The sequence below is a fragment of the Chroicocephalus ridibundus genome, chromosome 16, assembly GCF_963924245.1.
Source record: "Chroicocephalus ridibundus chromosome 16, bChrRid1.1, whole genome shotgun sequence".
NCBI lineage: Eukaryota > Metazoa > Chordata > Aves > Charadriiformes > Laridae > Chroicocephalus > Chroicocephalus ridibundus.
The window spans coordinates 9,916,658-9,938,382 of record NC_086299.1 but is presented as its reverse complement, the minus strand read 5'-3'; the positions used below and the strand labels follow the sequence as shown (position 1 = coordinate 9,938,382).

At 48.7% G+C, this 21,725-nt stretch overlaps 1 protein-coding gene across 5 annotated transcripts in view; it reads left to right on the top strand.

Moving 5' to 3' along the window:
• Positions 1-1,926: 1,926 nt before the first annotated feature.
• Positions 1,927-21,725, top strand: part of SPEN (spen family transcriptional repressor) — a 68,778-nt gene continuing 48,979 nt past the window's right edge. For all 5 annotated transcript variants that reach the window (XM_063354028.1, XM_063354030.1, XM_063354029.1 and 2 more), the window contains exons 1-2: positions 1,927-2,321; positions 21,040-21,360. In XM_063354028.1, the coding sequence (XP_063210098.1) occupies positions 2,239-2,321; positions 21,040-21,360 (404 nt within the window). In that variant the 5' untranslated portion in view covers positions 1,927-2,238. The remainder of the gene's footprint in view (positions 2,322-21,039; positions 21,361-21,725) is intronic.

Here is a 21,725-nt window from a genome sequence, read left to right as displayed (position 1 = left end):
GTTAAATTCTGTGAGCAGGGGAATATTCGCCACGAGCATTTTTTTTCCACCCCCTTTTAATGAAAAGTGGGTGGGGGCGCAGGGGGCTGCCCCCCCGCCCCGGGGACGGGAGTTTCTCTGACCCCATTCTCAGGATTTTGGGGAAGGATTCCCTGAACCCCCTCCCTGCCCGGGGCTGCTTTCCGAGCCCTTAGGGATGAACACAGCTCCCAGAGATGGGGGGAGAGCCCAGGGCCCCCCCTTTTCGGGGGGGGGGGCAGCCAGGACCCCCAACCCAGAGGCTCCCCTGCGCCCCGAGCCCCCATCCTGGGTGCCAAATGAAGGGGGCACCGGGTGACAGCGGCACCCGCCTCTCACAGCGCAGCCCCCCCCTTTATTTTTTGCAATGCGCCCCCCCCCCCCAATTTTACAATGCACCCCCTTTAATTTTTGCAACGTAATTCCTTTATTTTTTGCACAGCCCCCCCTCATTTTGCAGTGCAGCCCCCCCTTTATTTTTTGCATAGCCCCCCTTTATTTTTTGCACTGCCCCCCTCATTTTACAGTGCCCCCCCTTTATTTTTTGCATAGTCCTCCCTTTATTTTTGCAATGTGAACCCTTTTTCACATAGCCCCCCCATTTTCTGCAGCGCCCTCCCCTTTATTTTTCACATAGCCCCCCATTTATTTTAGCAGTGCAGCCCCCCTTTATTTTTTTTCATAGCCCCCCCGTTTTTGGCAGTGCCCCCTCCTCTTTGCACAGCCCCCCCCTTTATTTTTTGCACAGCCCCCCCTCATTTTGCAATGCCCCCCTTTATTTTTCACATAGCCCCCCATTTTTTGCAGTGCCCCCTCCTTTATTTTTCACATAGCCCCCCCTTATTTTTTTGCAATGAAACTCCTTTTTCGCATAGCAACTTTAATTTTTGCACAGCCCCCCCGTTTTTTTGCAATGCAGCCCCCCCCCTTTATTTTTTGCAACATAATTCCTTTATTTTTTGCGATGCCCCCCCTCCTTTATTTTTGGCACAGCCCCCATTTTTACAAAGCCCCCCCTTTATTTTTTTGTGACAAAGCCCCTTTATTTTTCGCATAAACCCCTTTGTTTTTCACATCACACCTTTTATTTTTCGCACGGCCCCCCCTCGTTTAGCAGTGCCCCCACTTTATTTTTTGCACAGCCCCCCCAATTTTGCAGCGCATCCCTTTTTCTTCCCCCCTTATTTTTTACAACGTAATTCCTTCATTTTTTTGCAATGTCCCCCTCCTTTTTCGCACAGCCCCCCATTATTTTTTACAATGCCCCCCCCCCTTTATTTTTGCAATGTAACCCCTTTATTTTTCGCACGGGCCCCCCGATCTTTTGCAGTGCCCCCCCCCCTTTATTTTTCGCACGGCCCTTTATTTTGCGGTGAAAACCCCTTTTAATTTTTCGCGGAAACCCCCAGTTTTCGCATCGCACCCTTTTCGCACAGCCCCCCCCCCCCGCCCACTTTTCAGTGCCCCCCCCCCTTGATTTTCCCACAGCCCCCACCCCCTCATTTTCGCAGCGCCCCCCGTTACTCTCCCCCGTTATTCCCGCACACCCCCCCCCCGTTCCCTTTGCCGTTGCGCCCCCCCTTCAGCGCCTCGCGCAGGCGCACCCCCCCCCCCCCCCCCGCCTCCGTCCCCGCGCGGGATCGGGGCGTTGCGCGCCCGCGCTCCGCCTCCGCCGCCGGCCCTGGCGGCGCGCGCCCCGGGGCGCAGTGCGCCTGCGCGGGGGCCCCCGTGTGGCGCTGCGCGGGGCCGGGGAGGGGAGGGGGGGGGGAAGAGCGAGCGGAGCCGGCAGAGGAGCGGGAGCGCGGACGGGGGGGGGGGGGAAGGAGGAGGAGGAGGAGGCGGGAGGGGGGCGCCGCGCTGCCGCTGACGGAGGAGGAGGAGGAGGAGGAAGGAGCGAAGGAGCCAGGGCGGCGGCGGCGGGGGGAGGCAGGGAGGAAGAAAAGCGGCGGCGGAGGGGGAGCCCGCCGCCCGCCAGCCGGCCCGCCAGCCAGGGGGCCCCCCCGCAGGGGATGGTGTCGTCCGCCGCCGCCGCGGGGGGAGGCAGCCGGCGGCGCTGAGGGCGGCAGGGCCCCGCGGCGGAAGAGGCGGAGGGCGGCCAGGAGGAGGCGGAGGAGGAGGCGGCGGCGGGCGGCGAGCGGCGGCCGGCAGCGCTGCGCGGGGGGAGGCGGCGGCGGCCGGGAGCCGGAGCAGGGGCGGCGGGCTCGCCCCGCGCCGCGCAGCATGGTGCGGGAAACCAGGCACCTCTGGGTGGGCAACTTGCCGGAGAACGTGCGTGAGGAGAAGATCATCGAGCACTTCAAGCGGTGAGTGGGGAGAGGGAGGCGGCGGCGGGCGGGGAGCGAGGGGGGGGGGATCCGCCGGTCCTTCCCGCGCCTTCGGGCCGCGCTCCCCACCCTGCCCCCCGGGAGGCCCTTTCCGCACCCCCCTTTCCCTCCGCGTGAGGAAAACAAGGGGCGAAAAGCTATAAAAACCGGAGAAAATGGAGGGGAGGAATGCGGGGCACCGCGGCCTGTGGAGAAGAGGAGGAAAACAAAATCGCTGTAAATAAGCCCCGCGCCATGGCGAGGATGGGCCGCGGAGGCCGGCGGCGTGGACGGACCTGCCGGAGCTGAGGGAAATATAACGACAATAACAGTAATAACGACGGGAACGACAACAACCGGCTGAAAATAAAGCACGAAGAGACGGAGGAGCGGCGTGTCGGAGCTCGGCGCTGCACCCAGGAGGGGATTCCACGCCGCGGGGGTGCGCGGAGCCAGCCGTGAGCCTGGCCATCTTGCTTCTCCTTCGCTTTTAATTTAAATCGCTCAACGTTTGGAGATGTATATTTTTTTTTTTTTTGGTGGTAATTTTTTTTACCCCCGTTTTACTCTGTTTTCCTCCGTCTGGAGCTACCCCGGCCCTGAGGATGCTGCGTTCCACACCCCCCCCCCCCACCCCCCGAGGTGCAGCGAACGGTGGGAACCGAAGCGCCCGCAGCCGCGAGAACGTGACTTAAAAAAAATATATAAATATATATATATATTAAAAGAAAAGTCACACAAACCCACGAAGAAAATGCCGGATCCCTCCACGCGGGAAGCGCTTTCTGGACTCGTGATTGGGGTTGTGTTGTTTTTTTGGGTTTTGTTGTTTTTTTTTTTTTTTTCCTCCCTTTTTTGTCGTTGCATAAATTAATCCCGCTCATAAGGAAGTAGTGGCTGTTTGCATGGTTGTATTTTTTTTTTTTTTCCCTCCTCCCTCCGTCTCTTCGAGGGAGGAGGAGGAGGAGGTTCCCCCCCCCCCCCCCAGCTCAGCAACACCTTTTTCCTCGGGAAATACACGAAGTTCACACCCGGCACCCTGCGCTGGGGCCTTTTTTTTTTTTTTTTTTTAAATTATTTTTAGGGAAAAAAGAAGGTAATGAGCCCAAGGTGGCTGCTCAGCTCGCGGTTGTTTTTAACATATACACACGCACACCCAGCCCCCCCCCCCCCCCCCCCAAAAAAAAAAAAAGGGATTTTGAAGCTTCCTTTAATCTTCTGCGTTGGAAAAATGACGGAGCGTCCTTAATAATGAGTCACCATGGGAAAAATAGATGAGGTGACACGGAGGGGGGGGGAGGAAGGTCCCCGCCGCTGGCGGGGGGGGGGGCAGCCTGTCTCTAAAATAGCGACAGGGCCCTGGTTGGGGCTGGGGGGACCCCTGGGGTCACGCCGGGGTGCGGGGGGGCGGCCCCCGGGGGTCTCCTCCCTTCCCCCGGCCTGGGGGGCAGAGGCAGCAAAGCCCCATCTCTGCACTGTCGGTGCACAGAAATTGCCCTATTCTAATGGAGTTTTTAATGGAGTTCCACCTTTTTTTATTCCCCCCTCCGAGCCCAGAGTCGCCGCTTGGTCCCTGCTGGGATGGGGGCTCTGCCTTCGAGGTGGTTTGGCTTGGCCGTCAGTCCAGGTTACGTGACCTGGCGTTGTACAAAGGCAGGCGTTTTGGGGAAAAAAAAACCCCACTCTGGGGTCGGTTGTTTAATTCCGAGCTGGCTTGCTGAAGGAACAGGCGCCCAGAAGTGGAAATTTGACATTCCTGGGTCTTATTTTGTCCAGTCCTCCTCCTTTTGTAAGATGTATTAAAGCAGGGAAAAAGTTGCTATGGTACTGTTGCTTGGAGATGGATGGGAAAAAATGGCAGGCGCTGAATTGTTAATTACCTTTTTTCTTTTTTTTTTTTTTTTTTTGCTTGTTTTTACCTTCCTGAGTTTCAGTCGGAGGTTTGGGAAGGAGATTTGCAGCCAGGCAAAACCCCCCTCATTCCTATAATTTCCCGCTGGCTTTCAAAACCTGATTTTTAACCGGGATTTGCGCATTTCGGTAGAGGTTGATCAAGTTAACGCCGTTAAAATACGTTTGGCTGTGGGTGCAGGTACCAATGGATGGGGGGAAATGACACGCTGCCTCCGCAGCTCTCTTTTTGGGGGGTGTAAACACCTAAATATTGGTGTAATATACGTCGAGGCGGGTTTGGGGTGGGATGTATAGGTGCTGTAGGTGGACAATGGAGCGAGGCTGCCTTTGTATGCTGGTGCTCGCCTGGGGGAAGGGACACACTCCACCAGGATGGCATGGTGGGATGTGGGTATATCCGTGGGGAAGGCGGCGGCGAGGTGGGATGCGGAAGGTTCCCTCCTTGGAAAAGACCGGTTTAGTTTGGAGAGAAAGTCTTTTCAGATGGAGCTGGGCTTGGCGAAACCCAGTTCCCACCCATCCCCCAGCCTGAGAAGAGGCTGAGCCACGGCGGCAGGGGCAAGAATTTGGGGAAATACGGCTTAAAAATCTCAGCTCGGGGGGCTGGGGAGTGGTGTCACCCCTAAAGCTTCCCTGTGACCCACCAGAGCGTTTGTTTTTCCACTGGGCTTAGGAAAGACTGTCATTTCCATGTTAAAGCCTATACGCAAGCGGTCTTGCTGTTGCACGGCCTCTGCTAGGGGCAAGTTTGAGAAACACGACCATTTTGTTTCTAAAGAAGCCAAAATTCAAGGAAGGCTCCTAAAACTTAAACCCCAGCAGCCGCATTCAGCGCGAGGGGTTTGCTGCTTTCCTCCTCCCCCTGCAATTAACCGCTCGCTGTGGGAACCTTGCTCGGGTTTGCAGCCTCAAGTAATTCTTCCAAGGAAGGAATTAAGATGAAAGAGGCCTTTTGCAGAAACTGTATTTTTTTTTTTTTTTTTTTTGCAAAACGCTCTCGATAATCTTTTGTTTAGTGTGAATTGAAATAACGCGCTCTGCTTAGGAATTCTCTTCTCGAATGAGAAAATTTTGAAGCTGGTCTCAAGAAGCGCTGGCTTATGGGTTATTTTTTTCCTTAAAAGCCCTTTTTGAAAATCTATTGTCTTGATATGAAAGGGGATTGCAAAAGAATGGTTTTCTTTGCGTTTTAACGAGTTGAAATTGTTAGGGGCTTTCTGTTTTGTACCCACATACTCCCTTTTTAAAAACTCCTTCCTAACGTGCTGTATTTTCTTTCGCCTGAGTTATTAAGGCATTCGGGAATAGGAAAGCCGTGGGTGCCAGGATGGGAGGCCCGCTGTTAGGATGGAACGAGCAGGGAATCTGTGTCGGGATGCGGGAGACGAGGGCTCGGCGCACGGGGAAGCGGCGGTAGCAATCGTTTGGGTTCACCTAATTAATGCTGTCTTGACTAGCAGGAAAAAAAAAAAGTCATTCACCATCATTGAAACAGATGCTCGGCAGCTTGCAGAACAAGGCGACTAAATATAGTAACAGTTGTCCCCAGCACAAGTGCTGCCTTTCCATATTCCCCCCCCCCCGCCCCGTGTTTTCTTCCAGTTATCTGAAAGAACATGGCTTTGTCCCGTTATTGGTGTTTTAAAGGGCAAAGAGGAGTAAAAGCCTCTTAATTATGAACCATGTGACTTTGGTATGCCATCTCCTCTTCTGTGAGGGAATTAAGACCTTCAGAGAGGCAACTGAGTCGGGGAGAAGCTCCGGATTTCAGGAAAGAAACATGCTCCTTTAGAAATAAATTGCAGATCGGAGCAGTCTTGGAGAAGACAGACAACTGTTAAGTTTTCCTTTGGGAAAATGTGCTTTTCTGGCTTTACCTTGTCGTGATTTCTGTTTTGAGGAGGTAGATAGGATATCTTCTGGAGAAGCGGTTTGCATTTTAAACACGACTGCTCTGAGGAGTTGCTCTGCAAAAAAAACTGGCATAAGGGCGACCGCTGTTTGTTTTCAATAACTTCTAGAAAACATTTGGTCAGTTTACAAGAAAATGTTTCGTCTTGATGGCTGGGAGTGTAAATTCAGCCTGGGAACACAAAATCCCCATGCTTTCTGCGCCGTACGTCACCACAGTGGACTGGGGTGGAGTAGAGGGATTTTGGTCAGCTCTTGCAGAGGTTGTGAGCGGGGCAGAGCGGTGCTTTGAGCCCCGAGAAGAACAGCCTCGGTGCCTATTTAGGATCCTGCCTGTCAGTACCTTTCATGGGGCCTTTTTCCCCACGTCTGGCACCAGTGGGTCTTGCAGTGCCTTGCGCGGGAACAGGCTTGAGTTAGAAGAAATAGTGCTCCGATTTTTGTAGTTAAACTCTCAAATTTGTTCCCAGGCTTTTATTGCTTATAATAGTTCTTGGATATGACTTAGGATGCAAACGCATGGATGGTTTTACTGGATCGGCTTTGCCTATAGAGATCTCAATCCAGATGTATTTTTATTTTAGGAAAATACAGAAGTAAGGCTACAGAATGAACTGTTCCTGTTTTCTTTCTTGATTCGTATCATTTCTAGGTGATGGCATCTTCATGGGTTAGGTACTAGCCTTTTTAGTTCAGAGCCTTTGAAGAGAGCGGAAAGGTAAAGTTTATGCCCGTGCTTCGCTGAAGCAATGTCTAGAGTATTGGGCAGTATCAGGACTTGCTTGTGCCGTGTTTTACAGCTATCTGTCCCCAGTAAGGTAATCTTAGTTTCACAGAATATAAAACCCAAGGAGATGATGGGAGGACATTTGGCTGGGGGATTAGGGCAAGGGGATTAAATAAATTGCCCAGAATGAGAAGGGAAATAAAGGTGTGGAAGACACGAGGCGAATCCTGCCTCCTTGAGTCTCGGACACTTCCTAGCGAAAGTTGGCCTTGCCCTGGGTGTAGGTTCATCAGTCGGGAGGCTGACTGGGGAGATGGTGGTGCTGGTTCTGGAGATGGCTCGCGTCTTTGTTTTTGGCTAAATCTCCTCTAATAATTCTATTCCTAACACTGGTTCGCTGAGCGCTGTAAAGCAGCCCAGGTACGAGCTCCGCGGTGTGCCGGGGTGTTACCAAGCAGTGTGTGTCTGCAGCCACCTACGTCTTCCCCCAGACTGAGTCAGGCGGAGGATGGCTCCCAACCGCTTAAGATTCACAAATCCTCCGGCTGCTCCGGGTTCTGCTCTTTGCATGCGCTTGAGGTGGCAGCTTGTTGACGCCACGCTGGCCGAGGAAATGCCTATATAATTATTTCAAAGAAACTTAATGAAAAGCCGCGAGAGCGTAGAAGTGGACTAAGCTTCTATTAAGTGTTTTTATATGCTGAGTCGTGTTAGAAAGATAAGTTGATGTCACTTGGTTACAAAATTCTGTCATCTGCTGAGCCTTTCCGGCATTGTTTCTTCTCTGAAGTTTCTTCAAAGGTCCTGGCTGTGTTTATTTGAGATTTGATGAGAGCAGCTTCTGTTGTCAGCTGAGCTGCTCCAAAGTGACGTTGGCTTTTGGTGTTTCTTGTCCTTGCTCTAAATTCCTTTGGTACAATGGTAAAGTAATGCTAGGGCCCTTTCTTGCAGACTGCAAGAAAGCAGACTTGCGTGTTGAGAACTTACCAGTCCTTGTGAGGCTTACGGAGGTATTAAATCCATTCATCGAGTTAGAACAGGGGACGAGAAAAGACTTCTGTTTGTTTTGTGGTAGCCTTGTTGGCTGTTTTTTTTTTTCTCCCTTCTTGCTTTTCATAGGACAGAAAGTCATGCCAAGTTGTCCGGCAAATGACCTTATTGCAGTCTTAAGGTGTGTCCAAAATTAGGTCCTTGTCTTTGCTGAGGGTGAAGAGGCGCTAGCTGGCGTTTCATAAAAAAGGAAGTAAATCTCCCGATGAGAAGAGGGCAGGTTGCAGATTTTGGACGAGTTGGTGAGTCAGGGTGAACCTGGGGCTCCTCAGGAGTTTTGTTTTCATGAGCCAATGTGTCGCAACTGCGGGCTGTTGCGGTGGTGTCACGCTGTTGTCAGCCTGTGAAGAAGAGGAGGAGATGCCTTCTGCGCATGAAGACACACCTGAGAAATAATAAATACCAAAACAAACTCTTCTGAAGATGTTTGGGAAGGGGTAAAACTGAGGGTCACCCCTCTCGGCTGGTTTTAGACTACTAAAGGTTTCGGGAGAGTTGCTGGCAACAAGGGTGTAAGTTGTTAAGCTGTTAGTGGGGTGGATATGTTCTGGTTTTGGTAGCTACCAAAAATAAGCCCTTTTGAGATATTTTGCTTGTGCTTTTTACTAAGCTTCGTGAACTTGCTGAGGTCTGAGAACGCCCTGAAACCAAAGACTGCAAAGGGCAAACATTCCTAAACAATGAACCGAGGAATAAACTAGAAAATATGATTACTCTCCATAATAAGATTTTGAGTTGAGCTGCATCTTCGGCATGCCGATTTAGAAATCTCGTGGGAGGAATATGAGCCTGAAGATGGAAATTCACAGTGTACAACCAGCCCTGCGCCTTACCTTTGCATGGCTCTTTGTAGTGTTCTGAAGGCTATTTGAACAGTCCATGAAAATCAGACAAAAGCTGCTTTTTCGCGTTGCCCGAGCTAACAAGTCAGTAGTGTTTCCCACCTTGTACAGGCTGGGGTAGCGCGGGAGGTTTTGCCTGGTGAGTAATGGCAGCTCTGGTCTCCTCCAGCCTGAAGGAACGTCTCCAATGCTGTTCTGCAGTAATATATTAAGACGCGATGACGACTTCTGTAGGATGAATAAAACGCAGCGACTGCTTTGGTTTCTACATTTCCATAGTTATTGTTTAACCTACTAACGCTGTGTAATCGTCCCGTGCAATCTCTAAAATCCTGCAGTGTGAAGATAACATCCTTTAATAACAGAATAAACATTGTTACAGGGTTTTCATAAATATACCAGGATGTGTTCCAGAGCCTGCTGCAGTCCGGTCTGTTAACAGGATAGGTTGAGTATGAAGGCAGTCTCTCTGAATTCGGTTGAAACAATGTCCTTCTCGTTTTTTGGTAGTGTATCCTGTAGCATTGCGTGTGGCTGGCTCTCTGCTATCGTTTGTCTATTCATGCCTTGTCCGAGGTCCAAACGTTCGTGGTGAGTTGGGTGAGAGTGCAGCACGATTCGGATGTGAAGGGAACATCAATTTTCCGCTCAGACAATCTAATCGTGGGAGAAGAGCAGCAGTCTGTCTTAATGACCAGTTTCTGTTTAAAGACCCAGGCATCTTCTAAGAACAAAAGGGAGCTTTTTTTGCTTCCTTTCTCTTCCCCTTTTTAATCAAGCTTAGCAACTTAAAATTGAAAGCACTTCTTTTTTTTTTTTAAAGCATGCTTAGATCTGAAGCACGGGCTTCCAAATCCGATCAAAGTGCCCTGAACGTGCTCTCATCTCGCCACTGAAAAGCCAGATAAGTCCAAACATCTCTGGAAGGAGCGTGAATAGAGGATATGTGCCGCTGTCTGTTGGATACCAATGGCTCTCTGCAGATGGAGATGGTGCTACCTTGTGTGTGTGTTCCTCTTGGATAGCCCTCTACCCAAATACAAGAGCTTGCGTGTCTTTTGTGGTGGGAAATCAGAGCTGGGCTCAAACCAAGTTCTTGTCACGAAGGTGATCAGGTACCGAATGAAGGCTGGGTTTGAAAAGATCTTTTACCTCAATAAAAAGACTACTGCCAGATTGTGAATTTTTTTTTTTTTTTTTTTTTTTTTTTTTTTTTCCCAGCAAGCGGTGAATCATCTTCAGTTTTTCTCCAGGTACAAAACTGAGCCGGTTGTGTTTGCTGGTGTTGGGATTTGTTAAGAGTAACTTAATGTCCCTGTCGCAGGTTGCCCCGACTGCACTGTACGTGTCTTTGGTGAGATGCTCCCGCTTCCGCGCAGCACAAAGCACCGAGCTGTGGTCCATCTGCTCTTGCCGCTGGTGTGAATACCTCCCGTCCTCATTAGTAGTGACGGCTGCCAAAAAGCGCATAGAGGCTTATTTAAATGTTCCCTCTTTGGGCTCTCTGTGGCAGCTGTGGGTGACCTGTAATAGTTAATCGAGCAAAATAAGAAAAATAAATTGCCAAGTTGTGTGTTTAAAGTAGTTGTCTTTGGAGGAAAAAAAAGTCTTCCGGCCTCATTAGCATCCTGACTGTGAGGAGAATAAAAGCTCAGGATGGACAAGTATCTCCCTTGTATACGTAATCAACATCTGATTTAATTTCAGGGGATCTGTGCGTGTATGTGTGAGACACTGCTCTTGGGAAGGCAGCTAAATATGCATCTAGACAGCTAACGATCTGCACAGTAACCTCATTGTAATCAGAGTCTAAATAAACCTTTGGTCTTTTTCTTACCTCTAAAGCAGCTGGTTGGAAGCATCAGTAGCAGAGAAGCTTTGCTACATTTAAAAAATGAGAATGTTTTCAGCGCTGATGTTGTAGATGATGTGCTGGTTGCAGGCACAGCGAGATAGCCCTTTTTTTGGCAGCAGCAGAGCTCAGGAAGCATCTCTTCCTCTACAGCCATTCAGAGATTACAGTCCCTCGGTTGTGCTGGCAGTTTGCGCTCTTGCTTAGCTCATCTCAGACTAATTTTTGAAAACAAGCATTTAAAGGTGAAGCTGCACACTGAAAAGGCATAAAATTAGAAAGGAGCTTTTCTGGCAGTTATGGTGATGTGCCCGGTTGTGTTGGGGATGGGATGGTGTATCAGGAGGAGCCCTGTAGCTCCGGTAGTACCCCTGTATCTGGAAAGGAGGGTCTGCTGAATTCTGTGGTATGGTGAGGCCTCCTTTAGGTCAGCTCGTAAAACCGAGGTGAGAAACCTCACCTGGCAGCGCGACGAAATTCAAGCTAGTCCGTTTTCATCTTGGCTTTGCAAAACCTTGACTTGGAGTTGCATCAGAAGAAAAGCCATTAAAATCTGGCTGGCTAAGGAGCTCGGTGGTGGAAAGTTTTGAGCTCTCGCCTATGGAGAAAGCGCCTAGAGCGCAGGTAGTCACTGCAGACACAACACCTGAGCGTGTGCCTGGCTCTCACCGGGCGCTCCTCGGCAGGGAGGATGAGTTTCCTTGGGCTGACACCTGGCTCACGCCGAGCCTTGCGCTGCCAGTTGGTTTAGTCACAGGAACAAGCACTTTCTCCAAGGTGATGGTAGCAGTGAGTCACGAACCAACAAAATAACATTTGCACATCTGTGTTTGGGTGAGTGGCTGGTGCGGCAGTGCGGGAGCGGCTGGCCGGCTGAAGTACAGGGCTTTGTGGAGGAGGCTGGGAACTGACTCCTTTTTCAGCGTGACGGGACTGTTTTTTTTCCTCCCCCTTTTAGGAGTAGGTGAGCTTTTGGGGTTGTGACTTGGATGTGGCCACGAGTCCTTGGATCCAAAATGAATTCCAAGTTGTCGAACCCATTGGCTGAACTGAAGCCGGTCACTCGTTCAAACCGAGTTGTGGTTCAAGGGAAGAGCAATCCAGTCACTTGGGATGGTCTGAGACTGCAGGCGGACAAACTCTGTTTTCTTCTGAAATACCATTTTCTGGAAAACGTGCAGAACCTTGGAGGCTACGAAGTTTGTGTTTGAGTAGAGAAGTATGAACCAGTGAGCACCAAGACTTAGAAAGCCTTAAGACGATACGTATTTAAAGTACTCTGCAGCATGGCAGGGAGACCATAATGTTATGACTCTGCGTTTTCCTCCCATCTGCTGCCGAATACATGCAAAGCAGGGCTTGGAGAAGCAAAACTGAGATGGGGAATTACCAATGGTAAAACTTGATTAATCAAGAGATTCCCCTAGAGTTGCGATGCAGCGTGTTCTTAAAACTGAATCCAAACAAATCCTAAAATTGGTCACACAAAAGAACAGGCTTGAGCAATTCCAGTGCAGAAAGCATTTAATGTAGCCTATTGCCACCGGTATTTGTGAAGCAAATCTGCAGATTATGCTTTAAGCTGGAAGAAAAAATGCCCCGGAGATGGAATTCAGCGGCTGTGTGTCTAGCATGTAGTAACGTGATACCGCACATCTGCGTAGGTTGGAGGATAAAGAATGGCAGGACTTGATACAACACAGCCGAACATGCAGAGTTTCTTCCAATTTTTGTAACCTCTTCAGGCTTCTAGAAATAGTCGTATTTATTCTCATCTGCTTGGAGAGCAAGATTGATGTCGTCTTGCCATGCGTAATATCTTCCCTAATCAATTTTGAACCCGTTAGCCAGTTTCAGCTGTACTTCGGGGCGAAGGGGGTACTCGCAGTCTCAGAGATGCGACGTTCTTTTGAGTTTCATGAAAACAAGCGGTTTTAATAGAGGAGAGAGACCTGATTAGTGGCCCCATGGAGAGAAAAGCTGCAGCGAGAGTGCAGCCCTTATTAGACATTAAAGAATCCACATGGGAGAGAGGTGTTCCCGACCGTGGGAAAAGCTGCAGTGGGAACCGGCAGTTATTGGACGCCGGAGAATTCGACCTCAAGACATGCATCCATAAGAAATGAGTCTTCATTATTTCTGCTCACAAAGCCACTTTGATTTCTTTTTTTTTTTTTTTAATAACATATATACCAGTAAGTCCTGCTACGGATGCTTGTGTGCTTCTCCTTAATTGTACAGAAGTGACAACTAGGAAAAGTTCCTTAATAACAGAGCTGCCGCCTCTTCTCGGGCTGGCCGAGTGGCCGTGCGAACGAGAAACTTCTGTTGTTCAGCTGCATTTACGCAGCTTTAACTCGTTAATTTAGCATTAAGCCCTTCATTACAGTTGGGTTAAGATTTGCCTGCTGCCGGCGGACGGTCTGATGCAACGCTGGGATGGCCTGACGTCGCAGGCAGCGGAACTGCTGACTCGGGCGAGGATGTTCAGTGCAGCCCGGCTACACGGTGCTGAGGACGAGCTGGGGCTGGTTTTCATTCATACGGCTTCGTGTAATCCCGGTGCCCAAAGCACGGATCTGTCTCCCCCCTCTGTCACTGCCATCGGTTTGAAACGTTGCTAGGACTCCTTCTGAACGCCGTTTCATGTTGTGGGGGTGTTGCAGACTTATATCTCAAGGAACGGGTGTATCTTACGTTCAAGTTTCACCTGATGCGTACACGCTAGAACAGCTTATCTGTGGCAAAATGTTTTCATGGGAGGTTGCAGAAAAATTTCCTGGTATGTTGATTATTGGAAGAAATAGTTGCTACTGACAGTAGCAGCCATGAATAAACGCTTTTAAATATTCTGTTTCTTCTCTCTCTGGTGGTACATAATAATTTCATTTGTATATTAATACCTCAGCAGTATGCAAATGGTGACTTTGCAATAAAGACATAAATAAAATGTCTTAATTAGGAATCAGTCTTACTTTGTATCTTAAAATGGAGCTGTAAAGCGAGAAGCGAGCGCTTATTTCAGCACGGAGTTATCTACGGGACTGTCTGAGACGTCGAGCGTGTTGCTCTTAAATAATAGAGGTATCAGAAGTATCAGTGAATGTGCCTATGCTAGCTTTTTAATTTCCTACTTTGTCATCTCTTAGGGAGGGATTACGAGCGTAGACAAAGCCCTGGCTGTTTTCGGTGCGTGGCAGGAACACGTGCTGTATCTCATTAACAAAACCCCCGTTGGTAGTCGGAGGTGGGAGATTTCCTGCCGAGTGCTGCTGAGGGCTAAAGGGAGCTGCGGAGTCCAAGAGTGGTCTGGGTTGGAGTTCGTTTGGGCGGTGGGGCAGGAGGGGAGAGCGAGGAGCGTCGTGTTGAGGTTTCGCCCCGGCCATGCAAGTGGTCTGTAACTTGGTTGATGGTTTCTGCTCCTGAATTTCGAGGTTTCCCTGAAGATCTTTATTGCCAGGGGGAGAGCTGCAGGGAATGCCCTGAAGAACGTTGTTTTTCTCCCCCCAAAGGTCGCAGAGCCAATAAAGATCACTCTAAACAGGTTTTAAAGCATCTCAGATTGCAATCTGGAAAATTATGGGAGCTCGGTAATTAGGGCATGTTTCTGAATCATTGCTGTCACAAGGTCTGTTCTCGGTATGGCTTGAAAACCAGCACTCCTTGTGATACGAGGAGCTCTCATTTTGCCTGTCTTTGGGAAAGTAAAGGTTTTCAAAGCCTTACATCGTGTGAATTTACCGCCTGCTGATGAGTTTTCCTACTCACGATCATCCAGAACGCTGTCCTGGCCGCTCACAGTTGCTTATCGTTAAAAACAGCGATTTTGTGCTGAGAAAGGTAGAATTAGAGAGGCATTTAATTTGTTTTATTTTTAGCCGTCTTTAACGTGATGTAGCAGCTGGAGATAAGAAGAGCCAATACCATACATTGCGTCTCCTCTAAAGGCTGCTGGAAGTGCTCCATACATTGCTGGCAGCCTTCGTGCTGGTCCCCTCGTCCTGGTGGGGTTTCTCACTTAAAGCTACTTCTTCAGAAAATTGGGTGAGGATCAGGTGTTTGGAGGAGCGTTACAAAATGGTGCTGTCGGGCTCCTCAAAGGGGCCTGTGCATGTATGTATATTAGATAAAGATTCACAGTGTTTTCTCCACAATCCTGAAGAGACAGTTTTCAAGATAGGACTGAAATGCCCGTGCGTGGATGCGATGGGTTTCTGGTGTCCCCAGCCTTCTGGAGTGCCAGCTCCGCACGGAGCGTGCTCCGGTGCCCTTGGGAATGAAGGCTGCTGCCTCCAGCCGGCTTTGGGTCAGGCCCTCGGTAATGAGACGTCGCATCGAGTTGTTCATAGTAAATACTGATTTTGGTCTCCCTTAAGCGCGGCTGCTAGCGAAGGCCAGCGGCCGTGTGTACGTTGCCATATTTGTCATTAAGCATTTGAGATCTCGTTTGACAAATTCTCCAGGGTTGAGTGACAGTCCAGGCGATCGTGGCTCATCAGGGGACAGTTCCCCACGTTTGTGAAGTTGGATTTTAGGTGTAGTTTTCCAGGACTCTGGAATTCTGCTTGTTGTTTCTAACGAGGTACATTTCAATTAACTTGCATTATTTTCATTCCAGTCCTGTGGATACCCTTCTTTATGGTCTGTCTTTGGTTTTGCTGTCTGTTATAGATCAGTTGCTGTATTTATGATCGGACCCAAACCCAACAATGCAGTTATTGCATTTTTGAGTACCTTTTGTTTAGATTCATTTATTCTTCTGTATCTGTAAGCTCTCAAGCCTTCCTTCCATGCTGGACACATGATGGTATCGGACCAGAGACTTTGAACTGCTTGAAGCAGAGCGTAATTCCAAAGACTGGTTGTGCTCAGATCTGAAGGTGGTGAAATGTAAATATTTTTTGTGGCAAGTAAACTATGTGGCTATAATGAATATGAAACATGGAACATGGTGATGTGTCATTTTCTTAGGCCAAGCATGTTATAACTATTATATGGTATGTTTTATTTATTCTGTTAATGGCCTCGTGATCAATTACAGTGCCTTATTCTTTGCAAACGCCTTTGTAAAAACACGGGTCCCTCTGCGTTACTGGCTTAGGAACTTTTACAGGGGTGGATATTTAACACTGCTTTTGGTGGTGGTGCGGGAGGGAGAGTTCCAGTGTAGTTCGTGTCATGAGCTGGTTTGCTGCTCTTCTGGTGTGTTATTTTGTGTGTTAAAGGGGTGGGAAGTAGATGCCTGTACTATTGTGGTGGGCCAAGTTCTTGGGCTGTGAAACGGATGTCTGTGATAGCAGAAAACCCCAGAACTGATGTTACTGGAGTTCAACAGACATCGTCAGCCTGGCTGAAAACCCCTGTGGGGCTGGTGATGGCAACCTGCTTTGTAGCAGCTTTAGCGTTTGCCCATCTTGCATTTCCCTGCGTTGTGCAGGGGGAAATAGAGGGCCGGAGTAACCCCTAGTGTGGGGCATTGGGCTGATCCGGAGTTGGGAACGAGGAGAAGAGACGCAGACATCTGGAGAAGTATTATTTCAGGTCACATTATTTTGTTATGAAATAACAACAAAGCAAGAGGAATGCGATTGGCCAAGAAAAGCTTCAAGCTGTGTGAGCGTTTTACTGAATAATGCAGGCCGGGGCTTGCCTGGCTTAGATAATAATGGAGGAAGAAGGAGCTTGAGCGGCACAGAAAAATCATCCCTGCCTTTCAGATGGCTGAGGAGATCTGGCTTTAGTCAAAGTGAATCCAAGTGAATCCGAAATATTCAGATGTCATGCTGGACCGGGACGTCTTGTCAAATCATGCTCCTAATGAGCAGTGCAGAAACAAGCACAAAAAACTCCTGTGTTACTTTTGATCTTGCAATGTGTCTCGCATTTGGTAGTATCTGGAGCATAACATTGCGCTGGCTTCTAAATAAAAATATGGTGAACTTTTTGTAGACCGGGACATAGCTGACCTGCGGAATTCTGCAGGAATGAAAATGATTGGGTACAAAAGGTCTTCAAGAGCTTGGGGGGAGCTCAACATGAGAAATCAGGAGGTAATATGACTTAAAGTGGGATTCAATTTAAATTAAAAAAATGAATCTCCTTGATTTCAACCTGCCTTTTCCTATCGTGTATATATCATCCTGTAAAGGTCCTAATCAGTTTATAAAATACGGCAGCTAAATGGTAACATTTGCTCACTAAATATTTGCCGGCTGGCTTTCTCCTAGTCCATCCTTTGTTGAAAGTGCTTTTGCTTGGGAACAGCGGAGACTGTGCAGAAAAATGAACGTTTGGAGCAGGCACCGAGGTGAAACGGTTAATGAGAAGTGGAAAGGTGAGGGCGCCAGGGTGCGGGTACCCCGTCACGGGGAAGGTTGTAGGGCGAGGGGTGACTTTGCCTGCGTCTGGGTGACACGTCGCCCCTGGGGAGGAGGAACCAGCCCGGCCTTGCATTGGCGGCGGCTGCGTTTCCCAACCCGGCCGCGCTGTCTGCCGGTACGGGAGGAAGAGCTGGGGAGGAGGAAGGGCTGGAGAGCCAGAGAAACACGCCGAGCAGCCATGCCAAGAGCCCAGAGACATTTCAGCTGCTTGATTATAGAGGTGCTTTGATCTACAGTGAATAAACCGATAATGCTTAAATTATGAATTCCTTTTCTTTGTCTGAAAAGCTGGATTAGCGTGGCTTTGTTCAAGCAGTGATTATCGAGCAACTTTTCTATCTGAAAGGGCTGCTAGATTCCTGTTTACAGCTGGGCGCTGCGATGATCGTGCTGCGCTGGTGGCGGGGCTCGGTGACATAACAGCTCTCGCATGTCCTCGTCTCCTCTGCTTGAACTGTAAACCCCTCCGAAAATACGGCCTTGGCCGCCTTCGTTACAGTGCGGAGCTAATGATTAATCGGCATGAGTTGCAGATGGGAAGAGGCACTAAAAAGCCTTGTTTTTGCACGGGTCTGCGGATTCGGAGCCGAGCGAATGAGCCTCTTTGTTTTCTGTTGGGTCTGCCAGCGGTTGTGAAACGCAGCCTTCTTGGAAAAGGCTGACGCGCAGGTATAAAGATAGGAGGAGGCGAAGGTTGAGAGGAGCCGGTATTACCAAAGGTCGCAGCGATGCCTTCCCTGGTCTTTTGTCCCCTCTTCCCAGCCCTCGGCATCCAGACAAAGGTTGCTCCTCGGAACGTGTTCGCCTCCATCTTGCCTTAACATGCGATCCGCGTAGCAAAACGCGGCGTTATCGCCGCCTCTCCTCCCCCGGCCCTCCAGAAAGTATCGGGGTGGTGTTTTTTTTTTTTTTTTTCCCTTGTAATGTATTATTCTGCTGCAGTAAACCCGTCTGGTGATGCAGCACTGCAGATCTCCCCTCCATGCGGTCCTCCTCCCGGCAGCATCTGCCAAGACGGGAGCAGCTCGGAGAGACGCCAACGGGTGGGGCCGGGTGGGATCACCAGACAGATTAATCTTCGCGGTGGGGGACCGAAGGATGTGTGTAATCACAGCACCGCGTTGGGGCACGGAAAATGCAAACCTTCCTCTCCCAGCAGCTGCCCTTGAATACTCAGGGCTCTCTCCTTCTCGGTTTTCTTTCATCCTTCATCCCCCCCCCCCGCCTCCCTCCTTCTGCTCCCTTTCTCCTCCCCCCGTCGGCCTCCTTCGCTTTCAGCAAAGACGATTGTCACAGATTATCCTCAGGGCTCGTCAAGGGTACGGCGCAGGACACCAAAGCACAGCGTATATTTAGGTAGCTGGATAACAAACGGATTAAAACGCGCCGTCTGCGAGTGGGGTGATTTAGGACCACGGCTGCAGTGCAATACAGTAGTAGCCTCCCCCATTCATTTCTGATTTAGAAAAAAAAAAAAAAAATTTTAATTAATGGCAACCAAAGTACACTTTTCCCAATATTAAAATTAAACTCCGGCGGGGAGAGTTGTGCATTTGCTAGGTGATTTTGTTGGTCCATGGGGAGCGTATTACATCGATGTTTTATATCTTCTGTGCTTTCTGGGCAGCATTAGCTTGGATATTTGAACATTTTAACACATTCTGGATCTTCCACAGCAAAAGAAAAATAAGTGAGGTCTGCGCGTATGTTACAAGATGTACGTGTTACGGTTTCAGAATGAGGAAATAAAAGAATTGTGAGGATGGTGAGTGGGAAGAGTCTTTCAGAGCCCATGTCTGATGTAACTGGCGGGCAGCACTTCATACCCAGTAGGCTGTGGTGCCTGCAGTCAGAGAGAAGGGCAGTTAGGATTTTAGGGTTTTTGAATAGAGCTAAGATACTATTTACTCCCCCCCCCAAGATTGTAGACAAAGTATGGGCTCATGTTGCCACAAACCAAATGTGTAAACAATGAGCAAAAGGAAAGGACATGTTCTAACCGGTCGCTTCTGTAACCACATTATTTAGCAGAAAAACGCAATGGATGTGAGCGTTAGAGTACTCTGTCCTATTGCAACATCTTCCCTTCGCTGTCTGTAGAGGACTGGCACTGAAATGCGTGTTAAAGGGTGATGCTAACTAGGTTACCTACTATTTTTCTTATTTTTTTGTCATGTACTTTAATGGCACGAAGATTTTTTCAAATAGGCTCTTTCCTGTTTTCCTTCCCCCTTCTTCCTTTCCTGTTTCTTCGCGCCTTCCATGTGCCACATCCAATTAGGCCATTTTTTTCCTGACACAAATTTTACTAATCATATCCTCTACTTTTCTGGTCTTTCTGAATCTTGCCTTCAAGGCAAGATAACCATATCCAGCTTCAGAAGAGCGCAAACTTGGAGAAGTACCTTTCCTGCAGTACCGTTCGCCATTATTTGCTCCTTGCAGCTTTTAGTTAGAATAAGAAACGACCAGTGCGTCGGTTTGGTATCCCAGGTAGGAAACTCCCGAGAATGAAACGTCACCCACGAGTACAGAGGCGGCGAGCTCTGCTCTGGACACCTTAGAGGCAAGGATGTGTTCCATTGCCAACCTTGTCTTTTTACGCCTAACAAGGCGCTTTTTGACTTGAAAGACGCTCTGTTTTGTGCACATATTCCTTAACGGGCAGCGCGCCGTATTCGGTGGAGTATAAACCAGAGAAAAATGTGGTCTAAATCCAAACGGTTTTATATATATAGCAGGTCAGGTTGGAATGAGAAGCCGGCAGTCAGCGAGGCAGGTTTTCAAATCGTATTTAAGGATTAGTCATCCGACAACAATGATGAAATTTTAAGGTGTATTGAAAGCCAGGCAGAAAACGGAGGCAGATGCAGGTTCTGACAGCATTTGCTCCCCAGCCAGGCAATTGTATTAGCTTATTCCTGCGCATATAGCTGAAAACGGCTTTTCTTGTTTAAGAGCTGTTTACAGCTGTCCAGCGTTGCGCTGCCTTTGTGAATAAAAGTTTTTTTTGGCAATAATTCTTCACAGAGTTTACAAATATTTTTTTCATTTGTGTGTCCCTTTCCTGTCTGACGGTGCATTCAAAAATACACTTTTTGCCTCTTTTTGTCATGGATTAACAACCGCAGTTAAAGCCCTTCCCTGTTTTGCCCCAAAATCTCTTGGCTGAGATAAATGAGCAACCCAAATGTGACCTTCCGTTCGCAGCTGCTTTAAAATGTCGCTGTGTTCTTACTTCCCATCTTACCCTTTCTTGCTATGAGTTATTTGAAAACATTTTTACGTTGTGATTTCTGTGTACGCAGACATGACTGGTTTTAGATTTTTTTAGACATTTACTCATCGCAAGTGCCCGTGTTGCCGTTATTTGCCATAGATTAAGTCGAGTGGCCTCACGCTCCCGTCAGCTCTCCTCGGCGTGCCCCTTGTGGGGCTTGGTCCGTGGCGGGGGGATGTCAAGTTGAACCCTGGGAGCACCCCGGTCCGGTGTCACCGCGCCTCACAAGCGTCCCGCAAGGTGGCTGTAAATAAAGGGGGTGTGAGATCAGGAACGAGGATCAGAATGGAGACTCTTGCTCTAGCGCTGAATGGATTAAATATAGATCGGAGTAGTGGAATTGCTGTGTCAAGGTCATTTTTTTTTCTAAGAAACTTGTCGGGATGTCTTTATTTTTACTTGTTGTGACACGGTTTTGTTTTAATTATGTCTTGCTCATCAGATTAAAAATGAGAAGGGCTGCTCTAATTGCGAATACCTTTCTATTTCTTCAGCTGCTGTTGCTCTGTTATTATAAAAAAGGTGATATCATAGTAGGCTAACCAGAAGAGAGGAGTTTTGAAAATAATGATGGAAAGTCTAAATGGCTTTTTCCCCGCGCGTCTTCCAACCTCTGCCGTGCTTTGAAGATTGATTTTCCTGCTGAGTGGGGAGGGCAAATGGTTTGAAACTGATGTTGATTTTTGCAGGAGGTAATGTTGTTAAATGTGGGTTTTTTTCTACCAGCGCTAACATGCCTGCTCTGCTTTGGTTTTCTTCTAGATATGGACGTGTCGAAAGTGTCAAAATACTCCCTAAGAGGGGGTCGGAAGGCGGAGTGGCAGCGTTTGTGGATTTTGTGGACATCAAAAGTGCGCAGAAGGCACACAACTCTGTCAACAAAATGGGAGATAGAGACCTACGGACGGATTATAATGAACCAGGAACCATTCCCAGTGCTGCTCGGGGCTTGGATGATACAGTTTCCATAGCATCTCGTAGTAGAGAGGTTTCTGGGTTCAGAGGAGGTGGTGGGGGGCCCACTTACGGCCCCCCACCATCGCTTCATGCACGGGAAGGACGTTATGAGCGGAGACTTGATGGGTAAGTTCCAAGGTTTCTCTAGGCAGGTATTTTGTATTTGATATGGTGAGAAACACAAACTCGTATCTAGGGCCCCCAGATGGATTTAAAATTTTGGGAATTATCTATGTTTCCTATTTTGGGTTGGAAACGGAAGTGATTTCTATCCCAGTGGCTGGTACCTTGTGGATCCATAGAGGATGTTTTCTGCAGCTGGTTGGATATCTACACTTGAAATAAGGTGGTTTTAAGATGGAAGATTTCCTTTGGCCAGCATCGATATTGGAGTTACTCTTTTCTAGAAGTAATGATTCCATTTCTTGGATAATATTAAGGCCTTGCTCGGATGTATCCCTGCTGCCAGATGGAGCTATCTTACTCTACAA